This window comes from Ascaphus truei, chromosome 2, assembly GCF_040206685.1.
Source record: "Ascaphus truei isolate aAscTru1 chromosome 2, aAscTru1.hap1, whole genome shotgun sequence".
Classification (NCBI taxonomy): Eukaryota; Metazoa; Chordata; class Amphibia; order Anura; family Ascaphidae; genus Ascaphus; species Ascaphus truei.
In genome coordinates this window covers 95,081,142-95,104,705 of record NC_134484.1, presented here as the reverse complement: position 1 = coordinate 95,104,705, position 23,564 = coordinate 95,081,142, and the positions used below count along the sequence as shown (strand labels likewise).

Sequence of the window (23,564 nt, the reverse complement as noted above, 5' to 3'; positions counted from 1 at the left end):
TAGAACTCATATTTCATAAGTAAAAACATATCATAAGGAAGATATGACAGCTATAGCTGTCACGCGCTATTTTCAGCCGGGTTCCCAAGATACATACCTGGAAAGGTGCCACCAGTACCGTCCCCTCTACGGGAAACAAAATGGTGGTTGAAATCTCTGGCATTACGTGGCCCAACGTGAAGCCACACTGTCATCTGTCGTATCATACTACTGACCCACGGAGATATAAATACTGAAAGACCAGCGGCACTTTTCCTGGTATATACAGTATATCGGGAGCCAGGGGGTCTCAGGAGTTGAAATTAACGTGGTTCAGCTCCAGGGACCCCCTGGTTCTTACCCATGTAAAAATACGGGAAGGGGTGCAGGCGCGGACTGCTGCTTTAAGTCTATAGGGGATATGCATCAAACACTGTTCTGCTTGCGCGAACCATGGGGCAAATATTTGCATCTACTGTATGTCAGCTTGGGAGCAGCGACATATGTATGAATCTTTCTTCTCTTCTTAGATTTGATGCAGATCTCGTTGGAGCAGAGGTAAACATGGAATTATTTGGCGCAAAAAGAGGAAACTGCACCAGTTATAGGTGCAAGTTTTGACGCATTTAATTATAATATTGCTCCGACTCTCCCCTGATTGCTCTTATAACAAGTTCCCATGGCACAAGCGGAACAAATTGGGGCAAGAAATGGAGCAAAGCACCTTAATATTCTTCTGTGCTTTCTGTTGCAGTCAACGCCTCAGTGATTTTCTATGTCACTGATTTGCAGGCAGTCGCTCTCATTTTTAGCATCGGCAGGCTCAACGACTTCAACAAGGTTTCATTGAGAGACCTTTCCATTAAAATGTCACGTTTCTCAGTCCTTAAATGTTCACATCGCTGCTGTGGGGACTATTAGTTTGCCGACTGCAACACGTGCGCGAGACGTCCACCAGCTTTATCGCATGCAATAAAAATTCCTTGAAAAGCCATTTGGATATTGTTCTGGGATACATGCCTTACGTTGTGCTACCTACACAATTTTGCAGCCACACAGGTGACTTGATACTTAATGCCCATGGTGTTTGAATCATGCTAAAATGAGTGAGATTGACTCCCAATAGTTGGGACCTGATGTAGAAGAGTGATCCCTAAAATTATAGTTAGGGATACCTAAACACAAACTCAAAACACCTGCTTATGGAAGCATATGAGTAGCTCTATGAGTGATAGTTTTACACCACATACATAAACCGTGGCCCCCTGCAGACACACTTACCAGAACGCCCTCCTACTGTCTCTGTATGTCCTTCCTACCTACCAATTAGATTGTAAGCTCTTCGGAGCAGGGACTCCTTTTCTTAAATGTTACTTTAATGTCTGAAGCACTTCTCCCCTTTGTGCTATTTATATTATTTGTTATCTATATGATAGTATAAAGACATACATACATGCCGGTTTTAGGTTTTAACCGAAAACACCACTGAGTGATCATTTGCACGTTAAAAACGATAAAAACTGAGTTCCAACTCTTGGAGCGGCTCAGGCACAGGGAGGAGACACAGGTATCATGGGGGGAGTATGGAAACGCTCACAAAATGCACCAATAAACACCAAATTATATTGTATGTCTTTATTTATATAGCACCAAAAGTGTACTCAGCACTTCACAAAGAATACAGTACAGGGAATTATAATAATACCATAAGTGCAGCAAAATCAGACAATAGGAAAGGAAATCCCTGCCCCGAAGAGCTTACAATCTAAGGCTGAGTCCCCGCTGGCGCTGTGCGCGCTCATGCTTGGACAGCGCTCCAAACATGAGCTCCGGGTGTCCTCCGATTTAAGCAAGTGCGCCGGGGGGGTAGAGGGGGCGGCATTGCAGGCCAGCTGAGCGCGCGGGGAAGTATAGTTTTTTGTTTTGGTAAGCACCGAACGCGGGTCAGCGTGTGTGCCCGCGTACAAGCGCCTCGTGACCGGAAACTTACATTTTTATATATATGTAAGTTAACGCGGCAAGCGCCGCCCGCTCAGCGCTGGCGGGGACGCATCCTAAGAGGTTTTTTTGGGATCTTACAGAGACAGCAAGTGAGGGAATAAGTGCTGTTGATGGCAGTGCTTGGCCACAATGGGTGGTAGGAGTGACTGAGTGTGGGTGAATAGCCATGAGTGCCGGCTATTGGGATGCTTTGTGGGGTGAGTTTTAAGGTTTGTCCATATTAAAATGAGAGGGTTAACACAATTTACAGGGGAAGAGATGGCAGGGAGGCATGGGTGAAATTAGGTGTATGTCTGGGTCACAAATTAAAATATGTGCCCATTTTCTTTCATTGTTAATCGTCATAAACACTGATTTTTTTTTAATTAAAAAAAAAACACACAAAAAAAACTAAACACCGATTTTACAAAAAAATTACTAAACAGAAAACTGGATCCCTAGTAATAGTATGGAGGCACCGGGTGGGTTAAGTGTCTGGGTGCCTCCCTCTGTACATGTGATGAGGGTGCTCCCCCGCAGGCCCCGCCCTCCCCGGGTGAGTGTGTCCGGGCTGCACCAGGCGGGGCGTGCACCACCTCCCGGCCTGTCCCCGGGTATATAGCGCTCTGCTGCCGCCGGGGCGCAACATGCAGTGTCTGGGACCCGAGCTCTGCACATCAGCTACACAGGAGACACTGCAACTAGCGAGGAAACATTAAATAGGCAACGGAGACACGTCCAGAGAGTCACTCCTTGTGTATGCAGAGCAGCTTTGTGCATAAACCGCTCAGCGCAGCTCGCACACTGAACCTGCTCCCAAACTGACCCGTATATACCGCTCCCAGTACCGCTGAAGAAGCAGACCTGCTGCTGCTGCCACCAAGACTGTGCTCTCACTATTTGTTTAAAGCTCCCTTTTGGTGCAGTGTGTGACCCACCCCCTCCCTCCTGTGCCAGGCAGGACATGGGGAGCAGGGCTCTGACTCCCAGCCTCGCTCTCGCTCTGCACTAACTCTGCTGTAACTCTGCTGTGTCTCGGTGCGAGCAGGACTCTGACTCCCAGCCTCGCTCTGCACTAACTCTGCTGTGACTCCGTGTCTCGGTGCGAGCAGGACTCTGACTCCCAGCCTCGCTCTGCACTAACTCTGCTGTGACTCCGTGTCTCGGTGCGAGCAGGACTCTGACTCCCAGCCTCGCTCTGCACTAACTCTGCTGTGACTCCGTGTCTCGGTGCGAGCAGGACTCTGGGGCATGTGATGTGAGCGGCTCCCTTATTACCCCCACACAACCTGAGCAGCGACTCATCGTCCTCTCCCCACCACCACCGCACCAACCCTTCCACACACAGGGGACCCGCCGGACATCACCCCTTATACTAGAGTTATATTATACTATTAGAGTTATATTAGAGTTTGCAATTCAAGGACCCCCCACACCCCCACACCCGTTTCTTTTAACATTTGCTAATAGTCTTAAGAAACTTTTATTCTCCATTCCCTTCTATTTATACTGTGGATGCTCTGTTCATACAGGTAGGGAATAAGACCCCAGCACCTCTCTGCCTAGCTCCCCATTATTGCCTTTTATATGCAGAGTGAGTTCCTCCTCCCCTTGGTCTCAAAGGGTCTCTGCACGATGCATATAGTGCTGGAGTTTTTCGTGGTCACTTTCAAGGTCCTCTGGGCTTTCGTGCTGGCCGCGGCCAAGTGGCTGGTCCGCCCCAAGGAGAAGAGCGTGGCCGGGCAGGTGTGCCTGATCACCGGGGCGGGCAGCGGGCTGGGCCGCCTGTTCGCGCTGGAGTTCGCCCGGCGCCGGGCTCAGCTGGTGCTCTGGGACATCAACAGCCAGAGCAACGAGGAGACAGCGGGCATGGTGCGCCAGATCTACCGGGAGCTGGAGGCGGAGGACGCCCTGCGTGGTGAGTGCGGGAGGGGGGGGGGGGGGAGGGGGGTTGTGTTGGTATCTGCTGCAATGCATTGCCCTGCAAGGGCTACTACAGTACATCTGCAGCCAGGAGTATCCGAGCACTTGCCTTGGAAAATCTCCCAGTAATGCTGCAACATTTCTGAGATGTCTGCAGACAGACTAATGGCCCATCAGATTAACCCATTGGGGGTCCCTGGCAGTCCCATTCAGTTGCAGCATTACTGGGAGATTGCCCCAGATTTTCCAAGGCAAGTGTTTGGATACTGGTGGCTGCATCTGTACAGTGCTTGTGGGGCTGCATGTACTTCTTGGTAGTACTTGGCACTGCTGGGCATGTAACTACATACCCTACAGCTGTACAGCAAGCATACATGTTGGCTGCTGTAAAACCAGCGGTACATATTACACAATGTGTGTGTTGTGTGTGATGCTTGGGTTATGGGACTCCCATAAGGGTTTGCTTGGAAGTACCACACGTAGAAGAGCAGTGGTACCGATCTTGTAGCTACACAATGTTGGAGGTCTGTAGTTACTGGCTGGGGAAATAAGGGACTTCAGCCTTCTGTTACCGGCAGTAGAACAAATCAGATGGTTCAGGCTGACCCTAATATGTCAGGCTAATACTGTCCTAATAATCTCTGGAGAAAATCATTGCCGGCTAATTGAGAGGGAGGATGATAGAGCAAGGTGCCGGCTTTATAACAATTTGTCAAGCAATTGCAAGAAGCCTTAGCCAGTTATACTGTCATAGCTAAGATTGTATTCTGTATATTTATCAGGCTGCCAATCGCAGTTATTTTTATATGCAAATACATTTGTTGCTGTGTAATATGTATAACTGATATTTATTGGCTGCCACAGGGTAAATAAATTTTGTTTCTGAGTAATTGCATATAGTAGTGTTTTTTCAAGCAGGTTTCCTAGAAACTCGTATTCCACAGGTCTTCCTAAAGGGTTCCCTGCAATTTTCAGGTCCTTTAAAAAATGGTACCAAATACAGAAGAATTTACAATACACCTGATCTCAGACGCACTATTAGAGGTTTGGGGTTCCTTAATCAAAGAAAGCTTGGCAACCACAGGGTTGCAGCATATATTTGCCATTCTGTAATCTGCAGGTGTTTGGAAGCAGCAAAGATGTCTCCAGCTTTCTATTCCTGTAAGTGCCTTAACCCTTTCGCAGCCACTCTGGCAGCCTTGCAATGTGTTGGTGGATTCTCTGGCACTGAGTGTTAATATTCGTTAGTGCAAGAGTGATTTCTATATCCCAAAACTGTCCCGTAAAAATTGTCATTGTCACTACATTTAGAACAGATCACTTCTTAAAAGTATGAAGCCTAATATTTTAAGCAACTAAACCTGCCAATATAGGAAAGGAAGTGTGAGACAGTTAACCCATTGAGTTTAAAGGTATGATCACCATACTTTTATACCAAACATATAAAATACTATGACACGTCTACCTGTATAGTTAATTTCTGTGGCACATATTAAATCATTCAGTACGTGAAACCTCCTTGGCAATGAATGTTACAATCGACATACTCTCACCTGATCCTACAGAACTTGTATTAATGATATGGGATCTGGCAGTGGAATTGCAAAGTCCAGGTGAGATGTGGGGCTATAGAATCGGGAAATGGATGGGGTGAGCTTATGGTTAACTTAATGGGCACTGGGGAGGTGGAAACTTTAATTTCTGCAGTAGGGCTGATGTTGCCAAAAAGTATTTATCATTAGTTTGGGACATTGCCAGTTAGTAACTGCTTTTGTATATCCTTGATGTGCTCATTTTTTAAGTATTACAATGCTTTACCTCATTAATACCCTTGACCACAGGGTGGCCTGCAAAAAGACAGCTTTGGACACTACTAATAATCCCAATGATTACATTCCTCCAGGGAATTAAGGGGTTAAGCATCAGGATATGTTTGCACAATGTTTTAATATAGCTCGTGCTTAATATTTGAGAATCCTTTTTTCACAGCATACTTCTTCCTCTTACTGTGTATTAATAAAAGTTTTACTTATGGAGTGAAAAGGTCACTGCGGCACCCCAGGAAGACTTGTCCTCATGGCTGTTAAAATGTTTTGGCTTTTTTGTGGGGGACTTTTGTGGTATTTGTCACTTGGGTGATCAAAGTTCAACCACAATTTGTAGCGGGTTCCATGTAGTGTTAAGTAACCGAACGGTTCTATGCATTTCAAGCTGTACAGTTGTGCAATAGGCAAACTGGCCAGAAGAAGCAATGGCCTTATCCAAACCTGTGGTTGGAGGAATGGTTTTATTAATTTGTTGCATTAAAAATATTAATACCTGTATGTAAGTTTGGAGCTGTGTGAAAGATCTCATTTGTGGCTTCAGGAGTGAGTGGTGTGTGACTATAAAAAGTAAAGTTACTTAATACAACTGTTACGCACTGTTTAACATGCATTAACATTCAAATGAATGCGGTAGTAACTGAATGAATGAGCACTATGCTTTTCACTGAACTGAAATAAGGGCTGATCTATGAAATACATTTCACTTTAGGACAGATCAGACCCTTGATGAAATGTCGTCTCTTCTTGCCCCTGCTTGATTAACTTTCAGCTTTTTTTTTTTTTTCCTCTCTCGGTGTGAGCAGCCGTCTGTAATGCGGAGGAGCAAGTGCCGCCCTGCTGCAATCTCCAGGTTTATACGTACACCTGTGACGTGGGCAAGAGAGAGAACGTCTACACGACGGCGGAAAAAGTCCGCAGGGAGGTGGGAGATGTCTTTCTGCTGCTCAACAATGCCGGAGTTGTTTCGGGACACCATCTCCTTGAATGCCCCGATGAGTTGATCGAGAGGACAATGATGGTGAATTGCCACGCACACTTTTGGGTAAGCCACTGTATGTATATTACTGTTTAGATTCTGCACCCCTAGTCAAACGGTCCATAGTCATATTATTATTATTTTTACTTGCCTGCTTGTAGCACTGACCATAATTGTATCCATTGAAGTATGGTGCACATCTACAACTAGTTATGCAGTTGTGACTAGCTTCACTAGCTGGTAAATATTGCAGATATGTCCATGCAATATCACCACACATGGAGGATGAACTTTACTATAGAACCAATAACTACATTATAAGATTTTCTGAGGGGGAGGGGGCAAAGTTACTGTCTGGTGGAAGTAAGTCAACTTTGAGATTGAAACAGATTACCAGAGTAGCGCAATGCTACGCTACACTACACTGTGTATGCATGTTTTAGGGTGCTTTTATCGCTTGTCATGTGTTTCATCACTAAACCTATGTAGTAGAATAGGGTAAATGTCCCCTATGCAATGCTCACAAGGAAAGTCCTTGCACAGTTATATCCTTATATCAGAATTGTATATCCAAATAAAACAGCATGTTAAATATGAACCTCCAAACTCCACAATGTCCACAATCAGTGATGTCACTGTGAAACCCTTAATAGCCATGCTGTATGGACTCCCATTAGGCTTAGTTAGGTATATCTTACATGGGTGTCGCAGGCAAAGGGTACAATGATTGAAGTGACACTTGATAACTGAATGGCATAAAAATGGAGTAAACCCGCATGATGGATATGCTGGAGGTCCAGATGCTGTTTGGCGTGCTCCTACCGAGGAGGTTCAAGATGCAGGAAGTCGTGAATGGCGGTGCAGCTGCCTTGGATAAAAACTAGGGACCAAAAATTGCAGGGTACTGGGTACAAAGTATTTATTGGCACATGAAAAACAGCAAAGCAGGAACTCTGACGCGTTTCAGCCGCACGGGCCTTTGTCAAAGAGTAGAGTCTTTTACTCTTTGACAAAGGCCCGTGCGGCTGAAACGCGTCAGAGTTCCTGCTTTGCTGTTTTTCATGTGCCAATAAATACTTTGTACCCAGTACCCTGCAATTTTTGGTCCCTAGTTTTTATCCAAGGCAGCTGCACCGCCATTCACGACTTCCTGCATCACTAAACCTATGATTTGGACTAGCAATGTAACTACTTTTTTGATCTCCTTATTTCATGTGAGCTGCAGTAGTTCTGAGTGATACTGTATTTGGAGCCGTCACAACTAATGCTGTGATTATACTCGGCGTGATGGTGCTGGTGTACGCGACAAACACAAATGGTGAATTCCTCTGCGGCCACCTCTAATGCGCACAATGGAGCGCGATGGCGGGACCGTGTTTTGAAAAGACGGAAAAAAATTAAGCGTGGTCACGTGATGTGAGCGGTTAAGCCAATGAGGGCGAACCAGGTTCGTGTCTCGTCCGCCACGCCTCCCCCAATCTCCTGCCAAGATCACACATTAGCTCGGGCGAGAGGCACCTGCGATGCGATGAGCGTGCGGACTACAATCGTGGCCTTACAGGGCTCGTATTACCATTCATAATATTAAACAATAAGGTCTGGCTCCTCCACTTGTGAGTCAAGCTGTTCTCTCTATTAGACGTATAATATACATTTGGGAACTGACCTCATAAGGGTAAGTATAATTCACAACCATTTAAAATCCTATTACAGTTATGGGATAGAATTTAACTGGTAGGTTATGATATTCACACAAACTAATGTCCAAGGTTGGAAACAGAAAAAATACTTTTTTTTTTTTTTTAAATTTCTAAAGGTCTCCTATCTCATTATTGAATTATGGTAACCTCTCCAGGTAGTTGACATGTGATAGAGATTTTTTTGAAAGATGTCAGAGGTTGAATTGCTTTTCATCTGAGGCTGGTGTAGTAGAGTTGGCCCTGAGCCCAACTATAATTTGCGAAAGAGAAAAACTACTGACGGAAACCAGCCAGATGAACCTTTTTTAAAGCACTAGCATATTTGTAGTTCTATATCCTTCCCTTGAGTAAACTAAAAGGCCACCATTTGATTTCAACTGGGCCTCAGTTGGAGTGTATTAAGCAAAGGATGAGATTGCAAGTCCACTGAAACAATCTTTATATTCGGTCCTCGCAGCCTTCTGCAGCAGGAAAGGGGTTAGTCCCAAAAGCTTGTCCAAAAATGTTAGTTTGTGTTACATCAGAATACTGCATTTTTGATCACACTCTCCGTTCTTGAATTTGCTGATTCAATGTTTGGCAGAAGAATTGTATGCCTGTGAGAATTCCCTTAGCCTGTCTTTATTTGTGTTGTTTTTTTTGGGGGGGAGGGGGGAGAGAGAGAATTGGAAGGCTTTCTTTCTTGCATTCTTCCTGCGCATATAGTAAGATTAATGGTGTGTGGGTATGGATGTGTAGCTTACACCATTGTGGATGTATTTGTATGTTTCTAAAGGGAAGAAGTGCCGTGATATGCGTTTCTAAGCAAGGCCATGTTGTAAGGCAGGGGGGTGCAATCTTTTCCCCTTGCCATGGTGATGCGTCACCAGGAGCATCTGAATCAAGGTAAGTGAGGTTCACAGAGGCCCTGCAGCGCCCCCAGTATTAATTTAAAATGCCTACGGGAAGCGCGCGGTGCCTCTGTAAACCCTGCGTCCCCCGCAGCGAATCTCACGCCCCCCACTTTGCGCACCGCTGTTAATGCAGGGACAGATTTCTGCCATTACAATGCTGCCAGTTGGGCAATAATTAGTTGGCTGCTATGATTCCCATAATCCATGGTTTCAAATTGTCAGACACCGGCTGGGATTTATCAAGCCGCGGTGTGGCGTATCGCACTCTGGTTCGGCGTATCGCACTCTGGTCCGGCGGTAACTTCCATTCAAGTCTGTGACAGTTGGCACCAGATCGGATGTGTTCCCACCCCCCCCCACCCCCCCATTGCAGCTTGATGAATCCCAGCCATTGAAAACTGATTTTTAAGGGGTCTGCATCTGAAATAAATGCAGGAGTGGCCACCAATATTTTCTTTTTGTAAGCATTTTAAAAACACAAACATTACAATTCACCACTTTGTGAGCGTTGAGACCGCCAGTACTACAGTGTATAGCAGCATACCAATGTTTGTGTTAAAAAGAATTGCAATTTTAAGTCCATGGGAGTCCTTGTGCGATAGGGACCCTACTGACGTTTTTTAAAATATTTAAATTCTTTGGCAGCTAATATTCAGTATGGCAAAAAAATAAACCAGAATACATATTAGCCGCTTGCCATTTCATTAAGTTTCCTGGGACAGGGCGTTAACGATAAGTGCTACTGCACTGTCTCTACAAATACAATGCATCTTAAGGGGTCGCACATTACATATGGTGAAGATTTCAACCACTACATGGTCAATGTCTTTGGAATATGATCTATACATTGGTTCAGGGATGCTCAATGCCAGTCCTTTAGTCTCCCCCCAACTGGTCAGACTTTCAGGATATCCCTGCTTCAGCACAGGAGGCTCAGTCTTTGACTGATGCTGGGATACCCTGAAAACCTGACCTGTTGGGGGGGCTTGAGGACTCAGTTGAGCATCCCTGTTTTAGCTGATTTGGAGTTAAATTCTTTTGTGGGTGTTTAACGGTTAAGTACGTTCCCAAATCTGCCTGCCATTGAAAATTCCTGAATATGATAAGAAGGCTAAGCAGTGCGTGCTCACCCTAAAGGAGCCCCTCCAAACTGCACTGCTAAGCACTTCACAAACCAGCAGACAGCCGGGGAGAGAGGGGAAAAAAAAATCTACTGGTTTGTTTGGCTTCAAAAATATTATGCACTGAAAATGTGCTCAGAATTAAGTAATTTTACACTAAGCGGGTATTTTACTACTTTGCAATGATGAGCTTGTTCCTCTGACGACCCACTTTAGTGTCTGTGGTTTCAGTGCACGGTGGTTGAGGAAGTGATTAAAGTGTCTTGTTTTTATTGTAACAGGCCAAAGCTCATTTTTTGCATTGCTTTGATCTCCCCCTCGCTACATTATTGAGCAGACTTCTTCAATGTGTTTTTTGTTGTTGTTGCTCTGTGTGTGTGCTCCATTGTCTAAAGTGTCAATGCATCTAAACAGAACTGTTTCCATCAATAATGATATTGTATGGGGTTTTTTTTTTGTTCTCTTCCTGTTGTGAAGAGGGGGCAAAGTTTTGGCATGGAATGCCTCTTAAGGGAGGGTCACTGAATCATAATTGATCATTTCCTTAGCTTTCGTCCCAAGACTGCAAACCATATGTCACTTTAACATTGGTCTTTAAGGATTTTATTCTCCCAAATGAGAGGAAATTGACGTAAATTTGTGAAATATAATGAACTTGCTCCGCTGGGCAAAGAACAGATGTCTACAAGCATCCCCCAATGTCCTGTAGCACCTCCTGTGACGAAAGCCATCTGCAACAGGGTTATAGCCAATTTCACTGGTAACTAGTTGATTTCATAAAAGTAGATTTTCTCCCAGCAGCTGTGAGCTGTGGTACAGCTTAACTTCAATACTTCACATCTATTGGAGAATGACTGAGTCCTCAAACAATACATTGTCCTTGTCGTTGACTGTCCCACTTTACAGCAGCAAGCCTATAAGATTATTGTTTTTCTTTACAGTAGAAAATGGGTCCACTGGAGCTGAACAGTGCTATTTTCACCTTTGGGGACCACCTGGTTTCCAAGATGCATACCAGTAAAAGTAGTCCCATGATGGGAAAACAATACGCCCACCAAATTTTGCGTGATCAGTGAGCCAATGGGAAGCCGCAACGTCATCGATTGCAGCTTCCTCTTGGATACCAGTTTCCTCTTGGATACCAGCAGTCGCGTGTTTTCATTTTACATGACGGAATACCCACAATAGTGTATCAGAAACTGGGGGCTCCCCTAGCTGTAAAATTATTTCGTTCCGGAGGACCCTCTGCTTCCAGATATGCAAACAAATCAATTGACTATTTGGCAGGATTACTCATTTTTAACTTTGAGAACAACTTGATAATTACCCCTGTCTCTGAGTTGTCAGTGGTTTTTTTTGTCTTTTCCTGACATTTGTGGCGTTTTTGTTCCTCACTTGTCAAAGGAAAGACTTGTTAAACTTTTAAATATCGACCCATATCTGCTTAAGTTGATCTGCTTGAAATGAGGCTGCACATGTATATCCTATGGGAGGATGAACCCATGCGCTGGTTTGCTTGCTAACTTTACAAGGTTGCACATGTTGCAATGTCTTGAGCCAATTCTGTAATGCTCTGTGGTTATTGGCTTTTAATCATTTTAAGTATGAGTCTTTAAGATCCATACTACAGGAACATATGCTGTATAGGAATGCTATTAACCATGCAATGCATGGCCACTTTGTCTGACCATGCCAGAAACAAGTAGTTAACGGAAATATTTACGTGTGTTTGTTTCAATTCATATAGGACCTCTCGTTAAGCACTTTGTTTTTATCATAAAAATTTCATGAATCCAGGGGTTGTAACTCCAGTTATCAAGGGCCACCAACAGGTCAGGTTTTCAGGATATCCCTGCTTCAGCACAGGAGCCAATCAACAACTGAGGCTGCTAATTGAGTCACCTGTGCTGATGCAGGGATATCCTGAAAATGACTTGTTGGTGGCCCTTGAGGACTGGAGTTGGCCATCCCGGATTAATCCATTAGGTCATGGTTGCTGGCTCCTGACTAGATAAGAGGATGAAATCTGCACATTTCAGATTTCTGTTTTCCATCACTGGTTTGTGACAATGTATTGGCCATAGCAACGGTTTACATTACTCATTACTTGGCAATAACGCATATATTTGTAGATTTAAAAATAATAAAAAAAATTTAAACCTGTTTATCCTATATCACCCGAGTAGCACTATTTGCATATTGCCTGAGAGATTCGTGAGCAAAAGGTCTTTTGGGTCACAAATTGTCATTCCTACCGCCAACACCCTTGTGTTTCATTTCTACCCTGATCAAGCGGAAAGCACCGCCATGTACAGTGAACAAAAAGCAACCCAATTCTTCAAAAGTTTAAACTATTAAAATTAAGACCCACTAATTATTATTTTTTTTCCTTGAATTCATTTGCCAAGACCTGTAAAATAATGGTCTGATTCCGTTAACTAATTATTATATATATTTATATATTAATAATAATCCACTGTAGATTATGCCTGTAGCTACACACGGGATTCTGCAAACAAATACATTTTCTAATCTGCCTTTCTTAAAAGCCAGAAAACAACTGATCTAGGCAGCTTCACCGGGTAATTCACCGCAGTAAGGGAGGTGAAGAAAATGTGGTAAATTCCTTAATTGGCCCATTGATCACTATTGAATAGTGTGTGAAATACTAATTTAAATAGGTTTGCAAACATGTCCAGTGTCCCCTCTTCACTGCCTCATTGTCATGCTGATGTCAGGACTGCATACAGTGATGCTGTCTTCACACAGTGATGACATTTGTTCACTCAATCTGGCCTGCATTGTAGGCATTCCTCTGTGTAGGCCACACAGTTGGACTGCATATATTATGTAAACCTCCATTGAGATTTAAGGGTTGTGGACAAAATAAAACTGCATTTTAATGGAAAAAGACGTGTATCAGTTTAAAGTAAAAGGCTTAATCGGTGAGTGTTGACAGGTCTGTTGCAACACAATGCATATCCAGTTGGCTAATCAGAGTAAGTGCCTATTTGAATATGTTTTTTTCCTAACCATTTGCTTGTTTACAGTAGTTGAACACAGACCTTGGTTGGGAACAATCAGTAATACATACTTGGCTGTGTAATGCTTCCCTGCACATTTCTGATCACTTAAATCAGGATACATTTTAAGTAAATAAACTGAACCAATTTGTAATGTTTTTGCACAACTGTAAGCACATGACGAGAACAGTGGCAAGCCTTAACTCTAATTTTAAGGTATTGGAGATGCTAGAATTTATGCAACAAAACAGAGGACGTGTGGACATGTTTCTTGATAAAAAAATTAACCACACTTTGAAAAAAAAAAAAAAAAATAAAAAAAAAAAAATCTCTTTGCTTTTTAAAACCTATGGGTGCCTTGTTTGTTTTTGTACGACCTATTTTTACATAGTGCACCTATGTAAGACATTTCTGTCACTGGCATGCCGCTTCTTATATATTGCAACGTTAGGATTTTTGCCATCTTTACACTTTAACTGTGGTGACATGATCAATTCAATAATTTTTGTCAAAACTGTGTAAATTGGTCTGGCAACTATTGCTGGCCTCTGGCAGTGAGATGGTTAATGAAGATTTGCAAGATATTTATAAAAAAAAAAATTCTCAGGCGCTTGTTAATCTGGCTTTAAAAGTCATCCTAAAATGTAATTATGCAACTGCCCATCGTTCACAAGACGTTATTTCTCATTTCCACGTTTGCTTTACTTGCGCCTAATTTGTCCTGACACCACAGCTGTGGCAACCCTTTGTGAGGCTAAACCTCCTCTGTTTTGTTTCATTAAAAGCCCTAAAGAATTTGGTGACGGGGTGGGAAGAAGTGCTAGACTGTTGTAAGTTAATTTGCCATAAACAAAAATGTTGAGAACCAATTACTAAAGCTATGAAGTGACATGTAAATGCTTGTTTAGTTTCACACATTTTGTATCTAAGTAATTGCGTGTGTCCTGCATTTGTAATGGACAGATTAAGGATCCTTTTCCCACTGCTCACAAATACTTAAAAAACAAACAAATGTATAGTATACATTTTTAATATTTGGTAATCGCCACATAGTTAAAAGTAAAGTTGTTCCATGTATCGGAGCGGCAATCAATGCGCCTTCATAGTAAAAATACATACAGCTGCAACATGCAGGTATTCCTCCCCATCCTCATTGCGTTGCCTGCACTAGGTATCCCCATCTAACAGCCCTAGAGACACCCTCTTATTTGTATATAAATATATATCACCTGTAAACTTGCAGTAGTTGATGCTTTTGGATTTTAGACGACAAAAGAACAAGATTGATCTGGTTTGTTCTCCATATTATGAGCTTGCACATATAATACTTTCACTACTGTAATGTTCCAGTTAATACTCTTATCGTAGGATGCAAGGTAAGCCTGCTGTTCCCAATAGAGGAGGCTGCTATTTGAGTCCATAGACCGTAAAGCATACCTGTAATTTTTGTTGGTATATTAAAAAATATATTTATTATTATTATTATTATTTTATTATTATGCTAGTGCAGGATGCCCCAGGTACCTTCAGATGTGAGATTAGACGCAGCTATGGTAAGACATGCATACCTACCACAGTAAACCTATAAACCCAATAGGCATATGTCAAACTGTCCTGCAAATGGTTGGTGTTGCACAGTAATGCACCAGCAGGTGGTGTGGGACTCACGTATTGACTGCAGTGCCACTTAAATTCCATTTTAAAATCTTGCAGAAAAGTAGCATTGTTGTGGCTGTTTGTGTACACACACACACACACACACTGGAGTAACTTTGCTGTACTTTACGCTGTATATCCACCTATCAGGACCGGAAGGGGCAAATATCTAAACTCAGGAATTGGAAAGTCTTGTATTGAAGTGCTATATACTGGAGTGTATTTCATGCAACCTGGGTACTTGATTTCAAAGACTGAGGAAATAACACACAACAGAACACTGCCCAGAGATTTCTGACCATGAGGTTCAAGGACTAGCTGCATTGCTCCAAATAGCAGCCACAACGTTTGAGGCCAGGTCTTCATCTTCAGTTCAGACCATTAAAGCCACAACTGGGATCTTGCATTTAAATGTGTTAAGACAATGAGCGCAGTATTGGTATAATGTGATCGCTGCATGTAGTTTATTTTATGTTAATAACTGGCCCTTGTGCGTTTATCCAATGCCATCAAAGTGCTTAACATGACTTCAGTCTGGGAATGTTACAGGTTTTAGTTTTAACTTCTCTGCGAGTCCCATTTCTTTGTGACACCTCGAGCAGCAGTTTTCAGATGGTAGCCCTGAGAAATTGAATACATGTAATGAGACTAGTCTGGGTTCACTTCATGGGAACAGGAGTAGAATAAAGCTCATTGTGTGCGCAAAAGGTGATTTCAAATTAAGATACAAATCCATGGTAGAAAAAAAAATTGGTGTTTGGGGGTCTCTGCTAATGCTATGTCGTTTGCCAGCTGTCTATTTTAAACCTCCCTTTCTCCTTTTTTTTTGTGTGGTGTTAGGCAGCCTGGATTAGTTGTTTTAACACCTGCGGGCTTGCTTTGCAAAAGAACATGTGGAAATGGTTAGACTAAAACCATCTTGACGTGTGTGACTTGGAATACACATACAGGATTTAAATAAGGGGGATCCTGCTATGGTTTGAAACCTCTCCCAGAGAACTCTCATTGTTGGTTCTTCTGCACATTTTAGTAGTGTTTACTTTTTTTTTTTTTTTGCGGAGTTGGCAAGTGTCGTAATGAAGCTGTGCTGGAAGGAAGAGCATAGAGCGATCAGAGAACTTTGTTTGGTCTTAAATAAACACAAGATGGTTCTCAGGAGTTTGTTGATTAAATTACAATGATTACTCTGTGCTCAGCAGTTGGCACCAATAGAGTTAGAAATTACAGACGATTTGATTTCAGGGGACACAGTGATAATCTTGTTAGCCAGAAATTACAGTAAGTGCATCAAAGAATTACTTGGAAATGTTTTGCAGTGCAAGGAGATCTGAAAACTACCTGTTTTCCTTGGCCCAGTTATCATACTGCATTAAAATATATTTGGGCCAAAGCTTGACTTTTTTTTTTTAATTTTTTTTTTATCAACTGTCTGTATTGTAGGGCTAACTCTTACTGGTTTCCGCATTAAGCAGTTAAATGTTAATGAACTGTTTGATGCCACTTGAGCCTCATATTCATGGACCTGCAAATTGGGTATGAAAGGCATGTTTCCAAGTATGCAATAAGTGTTTGTCTTGTTCATCCATTAAACTAGAGGCTCTCTACCTGTCCTCAAGACACCCCCCCCCCCCTGCTTCAGCACATGGGGCTCAGTCAAAGACTGAGAATAAGCTGAAGCAGGGATATCCTGGGTACCTGACCTGTGGGGGGGGGGGGGTTCTTACGGTCTGGAGTTGAGCACCCCTGCATTATCCCCCTCGCAGGGAAATGGTTTTATTTAAGCCAACGTTGCATGCTGTGATTCCTTTTGTTGGTTTGAGCTGTACTGTAAGACATAATCTGCTTGATTTTAGTCCAAAAATGATGAAAATAACAGATGGAAACTTATCTGTCTCATAGTGTAGCAACAGTTATTGCCGTGTGAATTCAGTGTGCGAATTCAGTGTGCAGGTGAGAGCTGTTTTTGACCACTTGGAAAGAATTCAGATACCTACAGGACCAATACAGCTACAGTACAAGAACTTAGCACTACAGACCGGGCATTAAAGTTGAGGTTGAATGCAAAAAAAATCTAGAAATACGGCAGTTTTGGAAACTTACTTCAAAGACTGCATCTCAAACTATATTTCATGTGATATGACGAGATCTGCACTTTTTTTTTTTTTTTTTTTCAATTTAGCTCTTAAATGGAAAGTTGACGCAACTGATACTTTCTTTGATTTTGATTGCCACATTATTTCTCTAACAAGCTGCAGTCTACTCTGCCAGAGAATAGATTAAAATAAGAGATTTCAATAAAATATTATGGAGTATGTTTGTGTTGCCATTTACATTTAAATATAGTGTAAATGTCTTTGAACAAATGGTTATCTCCGTTGCTCGGACTAACCTGGTATTGACTGCATGTGAATCTTGGATAATGAAGGATTCCTCATTTGCACTGTTAACAGCTACTCCTTCCTTTTGTTTTGTTGCAGACCACTAAAGCGTTCCTTCCGAAGATGATGGAAATGAATCATGGACACATTGTTACCATCGCCAGCTCACTGGGGTTATTCAGTACTGCAGGAGTAGAGGTTTGTTGCATTTTACCTGAATATGTTTGCATTTCAGGCAGCGCAGTGATAGAGCTAAAATCTCATTCCCACGTGATAAACTATTTTATTTAAACAAAAAAGGGAAAAAAGGGAGACATGAAAATGTAACAAAGGATGAGCCAAGTCCAATACACAGACCACAACAAATTTATATACATCTAGATGTATCTATCAACATACAAAATTCATCTGGGGCCAAGTAAGGAATCAGATTAAAATGATGTGCAAATTGCTACATTGGTGTTGTATGTCTTTATTTGTATAGCGCCATAAATGTACATATTTGTTTCTAATATACCAGTGTTTCCATTCATATACCATTTATTTCCAGTATATGGTTTGCATAAAGCATATTATTTATTCACAGGGATACTAATTTGTTGTTGCACTGCTGTAAAGAGCTACTTTACTGTGGATGTGCCTGCATGAGTAAGCTACACACAGAGGGGTCAGTCATGCACAGGTTAAACTAAATGCCCTCCAGAAGCCTCTCATAAAATCATACCAATCATACGCAAGTAAGCCTTGAAATAAAACAAGTACCATAGCAAATTAGTATTCTGTTGACGGAGTTATGATGCATTTCTTAGAAAAGCCTCAATGGTGGTCATATAGAAGCATTACCTTACAAAAAAATTAAATAACACAGGATTTTTAAATCCGTTTAGTACTCGATAATACTGCATTTCTCTCCCTTCCCGCCACTCTTTATGCCCTTTGTAATGGATTAACTTCTTGTGGTTGCTATAGCAACTTTTTTAGGAAGCCACAGCACTTCCACTTTTGAAATAGGCAGCCATATTGGATGCCCTGGGAAACAGGGCCTTAGATAATTACATTGCCTTTAAAGGTAAGCAACTGCTGCATCCTATTAAAACAAACGCAAAAACGTGGCGAGACAATGCCACTTAACAATATTGCAAACATCACTTGATCCGAGTATTTCTGAGCATTTTAAAAACTGCTGTATGTCTTGCACTTGCCCCTTATTCAGTTGATTCGCCATTAAAGGAGCCTTGGGCTTGGTCCATGTGTGCTGTTCTCTGAATGTCCTATGGGTTTGTGCTGATCGTATCTGCAGCTCTCAGGGAGCCACCAATGGGATCTAAAAGCAGGAGGAGGACTTCTGTTCAGGGTGGTTTGATAGAACCAGAGCCATTTGGTAGCTGCAACATAGATCACATTACTCTGCAACCAAAATACTGGCAATGTCTGCAACTTTGTCAGATTACATAGCAGATCGGGCCTGGAAATTGTGATTTTAGGTAAATACGCTTAGAAACTTTGCTGAGCACCAAAAACATGAAGATTTGTCCTCTGATAAATTGTACCAGGCTTTTACGTGTGCTGATGAAATTAAAATTGTTCTCTGAAAGGCCCTGTTTATTAGATCTTGCATGTGGCATGAGTAAACTACCGCATTAGAAGGCTTAAAAAATACATTGCAACTGTATAGAAAACATTGTGGGATATCACAAATGTTCAGCTTTTGTTGTGGTTGAGTGAAGAACAAATCTTTCAGATACATTCTTCTATAAGCTGTTGCAGTTTGAGTCTATACATGACTATTGCTCAACTTGTGATTATTTTTCTTGAAGCATAAAACCAAACCAGCTGTTCCACTTAAGTCATGCTCTATTTTCTTTTTGTCTTCTGTTTTTCTTTTACTTCAACCCCAGGATTATTGTGCCAGCAAATTTGGTGCTGTGGGTTTCCACGAGTCTCTCAGCCATGAACTGAAAGCTGCAGACAAGGATGGGATTAAAACGACACTGGTATGTCCTTATCTGGTGGACACAGGCATGTTCCGTGGGTGCAGAATCAGGTTAGTATGCATGGGAGAAAAAACAAAACATACGCCTAATTTAATTTGTGTTTTCTTGTGTAGCGCTGACGGTGAATGCAATAAATAGAAATATTGCAGGCAGAGGGAGATGGTGACCAAGGAGCAGATGCCAGGGTTTGAACCAGGTTCCCCTGCTTCAAACTTGGTGTCATTGTTGGCGGTATCTTTACTTCCGGAACCGCTTCTTCAGTACATAATGTGCTTTTGTCTTAATTGCTTTCTCTTTATAGGAGTAATTCATGTATGTGCCCCACATTTTATCCTGATCTGTCCCATGGCATTCTTCTTCTTTTTTTTTTTTTTTTATTAAGATCTGCAGAACTTCACCTTTCTAGGCTGACACTGTTACACTTCAACAAATGCTCAGTATGCCATTCCTTAGACGTCAGGTCACAAGTCTCTTATGATGCTGGGGCGATATCTAATGAAATGAGAGATTTTACTCCCTGCTAGAATGTACAATACACTTTATTTTTAATTGATTGCGATTTCTAGTCTTTAAATTGATCTGAAATGGAGTTTCATGTTTCTCCAATGGCACCAACCCTCACACTTTTTTTTATTTTTTAATATAACCGCTGGTCTCTTATTATTGGGGAGCTGCACAGATTAAACACTTAGAGTCTGAATACTCTCCCCTATTAAAGTCTCATTACTTTTATTTTACATTTTAAGGTATCTCCAGATCTTTCCCTTTTTATGTTTGAGTACTGTTTTGGAGGTGGCTGCATGCTGTATATTCCTTTTTAAATGTCTGTCTTCACTGAATCACTCCAGACAATGCCTTATGGGCAGCCAACCCAGTTCTCCAGGTGCACCTCATTATTCTATCACTGTTATGAAGTATCAAGACAGGCATGGAGCAGGAATGTGTAAATAAAACTCACTGAAACATTCTTCTTTCAGGAAAGAAATTGAGCCGTTCCTCCCACCCTTGAAACCAGATTACTGTGTGAAGCAGGCTATGCGAGCAATCCTTACAGACCAGCCCATGATCTGTACACCTCGTCTCATGTACATAGTGACCTGCATGAAAAGGTAACCGGCTTCTCTGGCTCCCCTCCGACTGCTTGTGCTATTTGCTGGAGGGCACGGTAGTGCAAATGGAGACTTGGGACACCACCTGTGTATTGTAGGTGCATCTAGCATAATTTATCTATATGGGGCCAACAAATTTCACAAAGTAGTACAAGCTATTAAAAAAACACTGGAAGAATTGTGTAAATATTACATTATCATACACTTGTACAATCTGAATAAGCATAAAAATTGATCTAGTGCTGACGGTATAGCAATCTGTGTGCTCTTCCTTTTTGAAATGCCAAAGGGGGAATCTGACAAAAGTACAATAGTGACGGTATGTTTCCCAGTTGGTCAGTAGCCATTCATCTTTACCATAGAGCTTCAAGTCTAATGATATTTACCTAGCCCTCTCATTGTCTAAAGGAACTGTACCATATTGCTGACCTTCCAGGAATAAAGAGGGCAAGTGCAATAAGAGTTTTTTTCTATAATTGGGACAGAAAGGCGTTTTTAGTGAAGATTTAAAGGCTGAGGCTGGAATTTAATGTGTATCACACCACGATCTGGCATAGACTTGAATGGCAGTTAATACTGCATCCTGGTGCAATACACCTTGCCCACAGTTGTTGAATCTCCCCTATAGTCTCTTGCTGCTTCACCTATTTTGTACATGATTTAGATGTGCTAACCCTGCAATTCTACTTATGAGACTTGGTCTTCAGTGTACTAACAGCCAATAGTAATCGCCATCTCACAATCCTTCTTTCTCCAGCATCCTGCCATTTGAAGCCGTGGTCTGCATGTATCGGTTCTTGGGAGCAGACAAGTGCATGTACCCTTTTATCGCTCAACGGAAACAGGCCACAAACAACAATGAAGCGAAAAATGGAATTTAACGTCCGTGCATTTAGTATAACTCTTTATTTTTGTTTTGTGCTTAGACTGACACTTAACATTGAATTCGGTCAACCAATGATTTGACTGAATTGGGAAAGGCATGATGTACGTGTTCGTTTTCACTGCGGCCTTGTCACAGCACCTAAACTTGTGGACAGAACATTACATTCATATGTGACTATTTGTTCCCCCCCCCCCCCCCTTTTTTTTTTTTTTTTAAACTACACTGTAAATTTGACTACAGTACTTGCAAAATGTGACCAGTTAGGGAATATAAAGCTTAACTGTAGCTGTCATTTGCTTCTTTAGTGCTACTGTATAGACAGTGCATCTAAAGAAATGAGCTCATATAGGTTTACTGTTACATTACCACTGACTTGTATTTTAAAAGGAACAATAAAACTACAAATATAACCGATTTATTTAAGATGTTGGAATTGAAATCGGCTAATTGGCTGTGGTACTAAAAGTTTATTTTATTTTTCAAGAACAAAATGTAAATCTCATAAGGCAGTACTAGTATTATGATGGGCCATTCCACATCTTATCTATGCTTTGATCTACAGTGTAAATCATCATTCCCAATTGGAAGGACAGCAGATCGTCCCGTATCTGCTCTTCTGCTCCAATTTCGATATACAGTACAAGAAATGCAAGGTATTTGAGCCAGCAGAGCCATGGAGGTGATGACGTGGCAGCTTTCCACTTGTGGACTCTTAAGAATTGAAGTGCTGCACAAGGACAAAATTAATAATCTTTCAGCAAATATGACATTGAAAAAGCCTCTCTACTTGTACATGTGAAATATGTAAGGGTGTAAAGACTTGTTTTTTTTTTTTTTCCTTTTTGAAGTTGGTGTTCTAGAAAATGTAATGTTGTTTCTTTGTTTTTTTGTTTTTTACAGAAAACATTTTACAGTTGTGCCTTGAATTTAGTAACTATATAGTTAGTGAGCATTGTAAAGTGAACTTCTACCTCTATCTAAATGTATACCATCTTGTAAATTACTATAAAACTTCTATGTGCGTACTTTTTTTTTTTTTTTTTGACGTCTTAAATACTGACCAGTGTCTGGTTTTTATTAAAGCAAACTACCTTGAGTAAGAGAGTGGTGTAGCTTCAAATGTAGTTGGAAAGCCATCAAAATATTTATATTTTCCTTTTTTCTGCCTGTACCTACCTGGATTAATTATCTCCCACATATGACTATCCCCAAAAAGGGACTCTGTTTATTGTGACACACTTACATTAGTAATGTTTCTAGTTGTTACATTTTCAGTGTTTGGTGTGTGTAATACTGTACTACAAATATTACTACTATTGGCTGCATAGGTTTTAATCCATGAATGAACAAATGCAGGTGCCTGTGATGTACTGATGTAATATTCAGCTGTAGGATGGACATTTCTAGCTAGATTAAACCTGGCCACTCATTTACTTTACAGAAGATTTGTTGTGGTGTGTATATATAACCAATAGTTTTCATAAAGAGTTAATTGGCCTTTAAAATTATGTGAAAAGTACTAAAAACTGACACAAACCAAATAATAAAGTGCTATTCTACCGCCACTCTTAACAAAAACAAAATAGATTTTTTTTTTTTTTATATGTACATGTGATTAGCAAAAGGATTCCAGAAACCAGCCACTTGGGATGCCCCAAAGTGTGCGCTAAATAAGGAGTGGGTCCAAGGACAATCAAATACTGGTCAAGAGATACTGGTCATCATAAAGCAGAAAAGGTCATTTTTACTGACTGTCGGCAGAGCATCTAACGTTTCGATACCTACAAGCACCTGCATCAGGGACACAGTACATTGAAAAATGACTGTTAAAATTACAATTTGTACAATAGGGTGTTTTAAAAAAAACAAAAAACATATTTTCTACTCCCTTTCACCATCCAAAAAAAAAAGTGGAAATATACTTATTGACATGACTTTTACCACAGATTGGCTTGGGTTACATCATTAATTACTTGCATCAATCTTCTTGATCACAAGATACAGAGGGGGAAACTCGCATCAATTAATAAGTACCTGAAATTCTAGGCAGCTTTGGAAGTTTGTGCTAATGTAGGGGAAGCCAGAGGGGTGCACTGCAGAGCAATGTGTTCCAGTCCACA

At 41.5% G+C, this 23,564-nt stretch overlaps 2 protein-coding genes across 2 annotated transcripts in view; one reads left to right on the top strand and one right to left on the bottom strand.

The window, feature by feature from the left end:
- RPL7 (ribosomal protein L7) overlaps positions 1-23,564 on the bottom strand; it is a 347,318-nt gene that overhangs the window by 22,156 nt on the left and 301,598 nt on the right. The window lies entirely within an intron of this gene.
- Positions 2,514-22,459, top strand: RDH10 (retinol dehydrogenase 10). Its single transcript, XM_075583355.1, has 6 exons — positions 2,514-3,877; positions 6,512-6,750; positions 17,555-17,653; positions 19,354-19,499; positions 20,427-20,558; positions 21,316-22,459. Exons 1-6 carry the CDS (start codon positions 3,547-3,549, stop codon positions 21,437-21,439), a joined length of 1,071 nt encoding a protein of 356 aa, XP_075439470.1. The 5' UTR covers positions 2,514-3,546; the 3' UTR covers positions 21,440-22,459.